Below are 10,381 nucleotides of genomic sequence, written 5' to 3'. Positions count from 1 at the left end.
TACGGGCATGTAAATGGAGAACGAAATTATAGTTATACCGAATCTCCTACACACAATACCAAGGTTACCAACTTTGGTCAGCTGACCGGAGTCAGACGTTCAATTCCCGTAAGACTTCTTTGCGCCAGCCTGAGAGTCTGAAAACACGTCACACCAGGTGCATGAGAGATGGAAACCTGGGATATTCAGTCGAATCAGATCAAATATGACGCTAAGTTAGTACTAAGTTAAAATATGTTCCGGACTTGTAACATGCACCCATGATTTGGAACAGTCAGCAGGGGGGGGGGGGGGGAGGGATTATCTGCTCCCTGCATTTAAAAGTGCATAACAGAATTACATGACAGTGAGCGCAGGGGCAGGTAGACAGTTTTCTGCTTGTTGAAATAATATCAGAGGAAGCAGTTCATAATGAACATCATACAGAATACAGGAAGTCCCCAGAATAGAAGATCCATCCTAAGTCAGTCTTAAAGTCAAATTTATTGGTGTGAGAAGAGTAATACTACAGAACATTATAGTACAGTAATATTAAAAATAACTGCATACAGTACTGTACCTCAAGCCCACGAAAGAATAAAGCAGGGTGATGTTTTCATGAGCATCATAAAGTAATGCATATGTTTGATATTAAAAATAGTTTTAAACTAAATTAGTATGATAGGATCTATGGCCATCTGCTTTTAAATGCAAAATATCTTAGCTACATCAAGTCAGTCGAATATTCTTAACCAGCAGACTGTCTGTACATATGCAGATGGCTCCCTGCTGCCACCTGTAGGGCATCCACGGGCATATTTTCTTAAAAACCAGCCAGCCAGTTTATAAAAGGAACTCAGTGGCAGACTGCTTAGTGAACTGCTGTGATCTTCAGTTCAATTACATGAACTTTCTTTAAGAATCTAAAAAAAGACATACTTTTGCAATGGTGTACAATGCAGATATTACCTAAATTGTTAATTTTGACCAACAATACACAAGGTTAAAGAAACAGCAGTAACAACCCCACGTATGAGAGTCTAATATGGGCAAATAACGTCACAGGTTTTAAAGATTCTGCAGCAAATTGTGATTCAATTTAAAAGTACAATAAACAAAGTTTCATGATGGAAAAAAAACAAAGAAATAGCCATGGGTTTCTAAATACAATAACATTTTAATATTTAAAATTTGCACAAAAAAAAAAACCCTAAAAAACTGTCCATTTCCTATGACATGTTTTTCCCCCAGTTACAACACTCCCAATGTTGTGTAAATTACTGTACATCATACTCTTCAAAGCAATATATGCACAAGTACCACACAACTAAATATACTGCAGAAATCAGGCATAAGAGAGACAACTTGTGGCAGTCAACGGCAGACATCAGGTGGGTCACATGACACTCAGTCATCAACAATGTCCAGAAGGCAGCTTAGCTTCAGCTCACATGCGAGCTCCTCCTCCCGGCTTGCAGAGATCAGCTGCTCCAGCTCCTGTAGACGCCTCGCCATAGAACTGGCAGCTCCCCTGGCCTGGTCACTGCGGACACTGCGCTCCTTCTGCTACAAAAATGGGCACAGAAACAGTCTCAACTGATGAGCACAGGGTACTTGGGGTCTTAAAATGTGAGCAACTGTGTAGCACAGGGTCAATACCAGGGCAAGTGCAGGTGGGGCAGCCATCTTTGGGGAGGGCACTACGATCTCCGGTACAGACAGTAACGAAGAAGGCAAGAAAAGTGTTGAGGAGGAAGAGGAAGGGCCCAGGGACTCGACGTCAAGCCAGGTACGCAGCTGGTCCTCGAACCTGCAGATCCAAGTCAAACAGGAAATGGCTCAATGTTTATGCCACAACTCACATGAGAGAGTACACGTGTGTAGCATGTCTGTTCTCTGTCAGACCTGCGGCTCTGTTCTTTCTCCTCCTCAATGCGAGCCAGGAGGTCCTGGGGGCTGGAGGCAGCATCCAAAACAGGGGCAACACCGGATCCGGACTCAGGGTCCTCAACCATGCTGTGAAACAGCTTCTGTTGAAGACGTGGCCTGGCCAGTCGAGGATGAGGCCACATGCTCTGGTGACACCTGCAATGGCAGAGACTTTGGATAAGAAGCCAGTATTGTACACCACTCTTGGGGATATGAGCAAGACTGGAAGCTGATGGCTTTCCCTCTTCTTCCATTTAATAGTAAATAATATTCATTAAATCTGCAGGTCACTGTTAACAGTCTATCTGGAATGTGTTAGATTTACATGGCTGGCTGGCTCTTACCCTGCCTTCCCCTGCTGCTTGTCCCTGTGCGTCTGCTTTACGGCATCCACCCAGCAGGACGGCGGTATGAAGCCCTGCAGCCCATCGCTCAGGAAATACACCGGGATTTCTCCGTCGTCACTGATGACATCTGAAGATGGTGGGATAGGTTCACACCTGCATGGCATCCCCAGTAGGCCCCCCCAAACGTCAGACCCACCCCACCCCCCTCACCTTCACTCACGGGGCACCCAGGAGGGTTCCAGTCCAGGAGTTGGTGCTCTACACAGAGCATGACAATTTCGTCCCAGGGCACCTCCCAGAAAGTGGGCTCCTTGTCCGGCCCCCCACCTCGGCCCACACAGTCCTGACGCAGCCTCTCCAAAAGGTTCTCCAACTGGGACATAAGGAGTGGCTGGCTGTGGCGGGACCATGGGATTTGAGATACGTACTGGAAGATGGAGGCAACCAGCTGGCTCCAAGGAGCTGGGTGGGGGGAGCGGTGGCAGCAGCAGAAATTTAAGGAAACAGACTAAGAAGCAGCCACTTAGCAAGAAATCCGAATTCCGAATCTGAGGCATGGACATACCCCCCACGGCTGGCAGCGGCCAGTCGGGCAGCCGCAGGCTCAGGACTGCCCCCTGGAGCCACTCCAGGTGCTCAGCCGAGTTCCAGAGCAGATGTGGTAGGCAGTCACCACCCCCTGGCACCGAGAACTCTGCCACGGGCCAGGAGAGGCCAGCCAGACTCGGGGACGACACAAGGCCAGCCAAGAAAGCCAGGACAGTGTTGTAGAGGCCGATGACGGGTGCAGGGCCCTGGGAGGGCAGTCCCGCCATGTCACGGTCCCTCCGATCACGGTGAAGCCTACCAGCAAACTCGCGGCAGAGCCCGGCCTCCACAACCTGCACCAACGTCTGCGAGACGAGCCGGGCTGGTGCCGTGGAGCGGGCAGCGAGCCACCTGACGGCATGGCGGATCTGCGGGGATACGGGGGTGATAGTCAATGGGATGGTTCAATCTTACCGAGGCCAGCGACAACATGCACACTCACCTGCTCGGATCCTTGGGGTTCGTTCGTGGTCTCGGGGATATGGACGAACATGTACTCTGAAATCAAACCTTCCTCAATGAGTGTCTGAAGCATCAGGTCTTACAGGGAAAGGAAACCGATGGTCAGACAGGAGGAACAAACCAACTGTATTAGCTCTGCATACGTAAACATAGCCTCAAGAGAAATGCTATAAGTAAAGTAAGCGAATCCCACGCGACACCTGTTGTCATAGACACGGTTAGTGTCACACCTTCCTCTAGCCGTTCATCGCTGGCCCTGTGCCCAGCCTGCCCTGGGACCACCACCACCAGAGGAAGGGCCTGTGGCCAGGCATTAGCCTGCTGGATCTGCCGGAGCTGCAGCAGGGCGGATAACAGGAAGATGTCCCCGTCTTCCTCATCAGCCCCGGGACTGACTGCCGAGGGCAGCAGCATCAGCAGGGCGCCCATGCCCATCAGCCCCTTCCGCTTCTCCAATGCCAACTGGCCTTCCTCGCTGAGGGGCCCGCGGGCCACCTGACCCACAGTGAGAAACATGGCCTCACTTCCTGCACTTGCACCCTTCGCAAACATCTGTGTTACCACAGGACCTGCTAATATCACATAGTGCCAGACTATGCTAGGCTATGTTAAGCTATGCTAGACTAACATTAATGACAGAACATGCAACACAGGGGCATGAAGCCTGTCGATATTCATCGGCAAGTTCCCCCCTATCTGCCACACCTTCACACACACGTGCACTGTGTGCATGCGCTCCCCCACGCTCCGCAGGCCGCTGCTGATGCTCAAGGTTTGCATGTGTCCGTTGGGGACCATCTCCCTGTGTTCTTGCTTCTCCGAGTTACCGAATTTGGACTCCAGCCATTCTGTCAAAATCCTGCATCAGAGATGGGAGGGGGGCACAAATGTAAGCTCCAGGACCTCTAAACCCAACTAACACCCAATCCCTCCCCGAACGACACCCAGTTCCCCCACTTACTGGTTAGCAACACTGGCATCTCTTTCATGATCACTTGGCAACAAGAGGGCTGCCTTCCAGAAGATTGTGTCAGATGGGTTCAAGACGCTTGCTGCCACCAGACTGAGCAGGTCCAGTGGCCCCCACACAGATTCGCTGAAGTGGATGGAGATGTAGATGAGCACATGGAGAGTGATGGATGGCTAACAGCTACTCTACAGTAGCACCATACCTCAGGAGCTGCTGGTAGAACAAGTGGACCTTCATCTGATGCTCGGTTTCCCTTCGCATCTTCGCCAACCTGCAGAAGGCAGCAGAGTGTCAGCATCGGTACACTTAACACTACAGCAAATCAATGGCCAGCAAAATAAACGGACAGGACGGAAGTCATTTTGGGAAGTACTGTCTAATTCAGCAGAGGTGCCCCGATCCAATATTCAAGATACCTAATCAGACGGATCGGACATCGGCCACATGTGACCGATCCATGTTCAATAATTATTTAGTTATTGCCAGTCTATTTCTTCTTATACTGAGTGGTACAATCAAATCGCACAACAGCTTTCCCCCCTTTTTTATTTTTTGTGGCATTCAAGCTGAACGTTAACGCTTCCTCGGTTTTTTGACACTCAGTGTGTGTGAGTGCAGTGACTTCCCCTGCTATGACGTCATGTGCATGTCCTTTGTAGTGGAAGGATCAGGTGATGGTAGCAAATGCAACTTGCATGCTTGCGAAGCAAACTAACATGTCTAAAACCTGGAAGAATTTTATGCTTGAAACAACCAGTAGCACAGCGATTTGCGATCTTTGTAAAAACAAAGTAACATTCAGTGGAAAATCCCACTAATAGTGCACTCAATTAAGGCAATGCAAGTAATATGAAAAAAAGCGATGGATTTGGAAGCCAGCTTAGGCTGTTTTGCGCACTCGCTATAGCTTGATACACGAGGTGCTGCTATCACAGTGAAAAGTGACGCATGCCACTTGGGTGTACTTGTGAAGATATTCAAACAACTGCAAAATGTCTCAAAAATGCTCAATACAAGATGCACAAAAGAGGTGGAACAGTATCTTATGTATGTTTCTTGTGGGCTAATTAAAACTTCTTTTCCATTTGTATTTACTAGCTTGGAAAAAAAAAAAAAGAGCTTTGGTACTGGATCATACTCATAATCAGCCAATACTTTATGTTCAGGTATCAGGATTATATTGGCACTGAAAAAGTGGGATCGGTGCACCTCTATTATGAATATTATGTCAGCATTATTATGCTGTGAGAGAGATGTACCTGGTGCAGGAAACAGAGAGGTCCCCAGCGTGCCCCAGGTTGACCACGCCCCGGGCCAGCCTGTCCAGGCAGGGTGAGGGGGGGGCACTGGGGGCCAAGGCCTGCAGCCTGAAGCGGGGGTCCACACAGCCAGGGGCAGCAGGAAAATCACGCATCTGTCGCTTCAGCTGCCTGCGCACGGCCACCACATCACGCCACCTGCAACACATGCACAGGGTGAAGCCCGGTTGTCGGCGAGCATGTGGGCAAAATATCTGGTCCCCTTACCACTGCCCCTTACCTTTTGATGAACCTGCGTATACTCAGAAGCTCTGCTTCCAGGACGTCTTGGGCCAGCAGGGTGAGCTCACCACACAGCGTCTCCTCCAGCAGTACCTCACACACGTCTTGTGAGCTGCGAGCCACACATTCTGCCTGCTCTTCTTGGGCACGCCTGGCACGAAGGGGCATGCGTTCAGCCTATATACAGTTATCTGAACACTCTCTATGACCTCTGATCCCCCTTGGCTCACCAGTACCTGATCTCTGTTGAGGCAGTCTCCACGATGCAGTCGCGCAGCACCTCCTGTGTGATCTCGGCACACAGTGTCTTGCTGAGCCAGGCCAGGAGCTCCTCGTGTTCCTGCTTTCTCCTGACAGAGACAGGCCCATCAGATGGCACATCCCCTCAAAATGCACCCACCCCTCCTCCCCAGCCCAGACAGGTGAGGCCTACCTGGCTTCCTCCATCCTGCGCTTCTCCTCAGCGATATGCTCCCTCTCTGCCTGGATCTCGGCAGCAGAAACCTCCCGCAGCATCTGCTCCACCACCTCACTCAGCACTGCCTCCACCTGGCCGTTGCACATGCTGCAACAACCCATCCACATCACCAAACTGGTGTTGGTTGAGTGTGACAACCCTCTAGAGGCCACTGCTCCCTATCTGGCTCACGCTCCTACCTGAGTGCAGCAGAGATGTACTCGGCTCCGGTGGCAGCCACGTCAGCCACCTCGGCCTGCACTACCTCCTCCAGCATGGCCTCTACCTCCGTGGCGATGTCCTGCAAGGGGGGGGGGGTTATTTGTCATTACTATGGCAATACCAACACACTGCTACTGGGTTGACACGCAGCAATGAGCAATCTATCACCTGCTCTGTGTAAACGGGCTCCGGTGGGGGAGGCGTAGGTGGGGCGACTGGTGGTGCCTCCGACGGAGATGCCCCAAGTGCTCCACTCTCCTCTCTACCAGGGAGGCCAGCTGACTCCGCTGGGTCGCTCGGCATCTTGGATCGGTGCTGGAGGGCCCGCGCATCCAGCTCAATGGGGGGCCTCTGAGGGGAGGCTGCTACAGCGTGGGCAGGAAAAATGACAAAATTACAATCAGAGGCCAGAAGGTGGACGAAGCGTAACAGTTAGCGGAAGGTGGAGTGCAGACGCACCAGCCCTGGGCACACTGCCTGCCTCCGCTGGCTGCCCATCCCCACGGTACTTGTTGCGGCTGTCAAAGCTGTTGACGGGTGTGTGTTGGGGTGGGTTGGGCAGTGGCGCGCCGTTGACCACTTGGCCCACCAGCACCTCCCGCTTCCTTGCGATGGCCACAGAGCGCTTTGGACGTGGCTGGATCTCAGGCTCCTGGTACGCTGTCCGGCTTAGCTCCACCATGCTAGGGGGAGGGCAGAGCTTCAATAAAATATACCACCCATCATAGATTAGCACCCCCATCAGAGATAAGCCACCCTGCCCCCAACACAAAAGGGACAACGAAGCACAGCCCAGCCTTACCCTGCATCGACCGCGAGCCCATACTGCAGCGCGAGGTCCGAAGCCTCGCCGGCATTCTGGAACATGAGCATCCGGACCAGGTCTTCGACCGGGAATGTGGTGGAACCACGGGAGCTGTAGGCCACATTCAGGGCCCGCAGAGCCTCACGGCGCACCTGTAGGGGGCACCAGAGCGGTCCAGGTAAGTGAGGTATTGGGGCTGATGAGGATGTAGGGAGCGGAGCAACGGCTCCCCCACCTGGTCGAAGTAGCGGTGCAAGATGCAACCAGCCAGATACGAGGCCACCTTGACCAGCTTGAAGAACCTCACGAAGTTGTTGCTGTTGACAGCGGCAAAGGCCTGGACGGCAAACTTCACCTCCGGAGAGTTTCGGAGCTCCGCCCGGAATTGCTGCACCTCCCTGCAGGTAGGGAGGGAATGAAATGTCAGCTGGAGAGGTGCCACGGTGACACGGGACACCGACTGCCGGCCAGCCACCCACCGGAGGATGTCTCCATCATTGAGCTTCAGGAGCACGCTGTACTGCCGAAACTCTGCCTCATGAGGGCAGTAGATGTTCTTGCTGGCCAGGTCCTGGTACATCTCCTTGAGGCTCTGCAGGCATTTGGTCAGGTTTTCATTGTTGATCTTAGCATCAAAGGACATCATGGGCTCCTGGCACAGGTGGTGTGCGCAGTGGATGTGGAAGCGGGCGCACTTTTCAATAAGGGACACCGTAAGCGGGTCGCACAGGTGCTGCTGAGTGATATCCTGCAGATGGCCCAGAAAAAGGATCAGGGCGAGGCCCGCAGGGCACAGGAATAATGAGACACGGACTAATGTTGCTCACCTTCCGGATACCTCGTGTGCGGTTCCACACAAAGTCATACCAGTCACGGTAGTTGTCCTCACCCTGGTCCATGACCTGGGTAACCAGGTAGTTCATGGTCATGTTCAGCACAGTAAGGGGCCGCAGTTCATGGGGGAGGGGCTCCTCCTGGTCAGCAGAGGACCTGCTGTACTCCTTAATGGCAGCAGTGTGGTCCACCTGCGTGGGGTGCAGAGGGTGATTTGCAGCCTGTGGTCTGTCAATTCATGGCGGGGAGGGGGAAGCATTAGGAAAGAGGGGCAGGGGTGGTGATACCTTCTCCGTGTTGGGGATGACCTCAAAAGAGCTCAGTTGGTTCCGGGTCTCCCTCATGTAACGCTCCTTCTCCGGACACATGTCAGGACACGTACCCACAAACACCTTGGACAGATCCAGGTCGGTCCTCTTGGGCCGAGCTGTGCCAGAGGAGACCGTGTCAGCTGGCGATTCACTTTGGGGTGGGAGGGGGGGGTGGCTCAGCAACGTGACCCTAGGGGGACCTACCCTGTCGCAGGATCTTGTCCCGCTGCTCTAGCAGACGATACTTCTCCTCTGCGGTTTCAGCTACCTGGCCAATCAGGTGGAAGAGGGGAGAGGGGAGGCTGCTGGCTAGATGTTCGGATTCGAGGCCGTCTGGGCTGGGCTCCATCTGCGGCTCACTCTCAAACTGCAGGGCCTTTGTCGCCAGGGGTTTCTTGGCTGGTGACCTGAGAGGGACAGACCAAAGGCTGAAGAGCTTCTAAAAGCTGGCAAAACCTGGGCTCCTTTGAACACCTGGCCAGTAGGGGGCATAGCAGCCAAAGAACTCAGTTTGACTTTAATGTCACGAATCCGAGCCTGAGGTAAAGAGTTTCATTACCAGATGACCTAACATAACTCAAGCTGCTTGGAAAAAAAACAAACAAAATGTATACATAATAAAAAACCAGAGTGATCCAGATTTTTTTTTTTTTTTTTAAAGAACTTGCATTGGGTTTCAAAAAGGTGATTTTCTTCCCTAACTTAATTTAATAAAGACCCGGCCATCTTATTGTAAAATTGAGTTATTTACTCTTACGGTAAGAGAATGATTTAAAGACAAGATTACCCTCTGGATAGGGATGAGCTGGAGGACCAGCCGGAGGTGGATTTGGAGAGGGCTTTGCAGACAGGGGCTGACTCAAAGCCTCCTGCCTGGCTCTGAGGATCAGGGTCATCTGGAGGCCTTTGGCCCTTCTCTCCTGGACCTAAGAGACACACAGAACCAGTTCATCGAAACAGCTGACATGGGAATGAAAGGCTGCAACGAGTCACAAAGACCCCGCCCTGGCCTTGGCTCGATGCACAGATAGAGAGCACCGTAATAGTCACTCACTCTGCTTCTTCCTCTGCCAGAAGATGGTGAGCTCATGCCTGCGCAGCAGTTTGCCCTTCTTCTTGGCTTTGGCAGCAGAAGCCTGAAAGATACCAAAAGTCAGTGAGGAAAGCCCGGGAGATCATGGACGAGACCACAGCCTAATGAGTACAGCGACCAAGCCCCCCCCCCAAAGGTGTGCAAAGCCATTGCTCACATGGTCGTGGAAGTGCACTATGGCCAGGTTCTTCTGGGGCCTGCAGAAGATCCGCTGCACACGTCCGAACTGGCGGAAATGTTCCCCCAGGATGTCCTTGCTGTTAAGACTGGCTGGAATGTTCTTGCATTAGAGCACCATGGCTTCGGAGGGTGACATCCCCCCCAGGCTGTCTGTGCTGTCCAGGCGGCGGGCACGTCTCACTGTTGATGCTGCCTCAGTTTCGGGATCTGTGGCAAGTGTCACAGAGTTCAGTTTTTCAGACTATACTTGGCTTCGAACCCAATGTGCTTCTTCCTGGGAGTACTCACCCAACTCCTCCGCCCTCTCAAGGACCTCCCGGGTTGGGGCCTGTGACCTTGGCGGCGTTGAGGGTGAGTGGCTGGTGGTCGGTGCCATCGAACCCTGGTGCTCCGCCTCCCCCCAGTCTGGCTGTGGCTCCTCACTCCTCTTCGGCTCTCGCCGGGTCTGTAGGGCCGGTGTCTTCAGGATGCTGGTCAAGGCACTGCGAAAGATGCTGCTGACAGGCCCCCGGCCCCGGACCAGGGGCCTCTTGGGAGGGTGCCTGGGGGCGGAGTCAGCACCAACTTGGGGCTCCTCTGATAAATGCTCCACCATCTCCTCCTTCCGCTTGGTACCCTTAGCCGCTGCCTCCCCTGCATTCTCCCCCTCACCGCCCCCCCCCA

The 10,381-nt window shown here is 52.8% G+C and overlaps 1 protein-coding gene across 1 annotated transcript; it reads right to left on the bottom strand.

Annotated features, from left to right (window-relative positions):
• Positions 1 to 471: 471 nt before the first annotated feature.
• LOC125707646 (germinal-center associated nuclear protein-like) lies at positions 472 to 10,250 on the bottom strand. The gene is made up of 28 exons (XM_048974914.1): positions 10,007 to 10,250; positions 9,696 to 9,925; positions 9,500 to 9,581; positions 9,233 to 9,371; positions 8,650 to 8,852; positions 8,422 to 8,561; positions 8,128 to 8,325; positions 7,780 to 8,048; positions 7,536 to 7,698; positions 7,298 to 7,452; positions 6,955 to 7,178; positions 6,664 to 6,860; positions 6,474 to 6,574; positions 6,250 to 6,381; positions 6,053 to 6,166; positions 5,815 to 5,967; positions 5,535 to 5,732; positions 4,478 to 4,546; positions 4,267 to 4,401; positions 4,011 to 4,164; positions 3,536 to 3,800; positions 3,286 to 3,383; positions 2,821 to 3,211; positions 2,466 to 2,717; positions 2,253 to 2,382; positions 1,885 to 2,064; positions 1,639 to 1,789; positions 472 to 1,545 (listed from the first exon to the last, which is right to left on the bottom strand). The coding sequence occupies exons 5-28, from the start codon at positions 8,792 to 8,794 to the stop codon at positions 1,387 to 1,389; spliced, it is 4,173 nt and encodes a 1,390-aa protein (XP_048830871.1). The 5' UTR covers positions 8,795 to 8,852; positions 9,233 to 9,371; positions 9,500 to 9,581; positions 9,696 to 9,925; positions 10,007 to 10,250; the 3' UTR covers positions 472 to 1,386.
• Positions 10,251 to 10,381: the final 131 nt, after the last annotated feature.

Source organism: Brienomyrus brachyistius, chromosome 14, assembly GCF_023856365.1.
Source record: "Brienomyrus brachyistius isolate T26 chromosome 14, BBRACH_0.4, whole genome shotgun sequence".
NCBI lineage: Eukaryota > Metazoa > Chordata > Actinopteri > Osteoglossiformes > Mormyridae > Brienomyrus > Brienomyrus brachyistius.
Note: the sequence above shows the minus strand (reverse complement) of the source record. Positions and strands in the feature narration are given on the sequence as shown.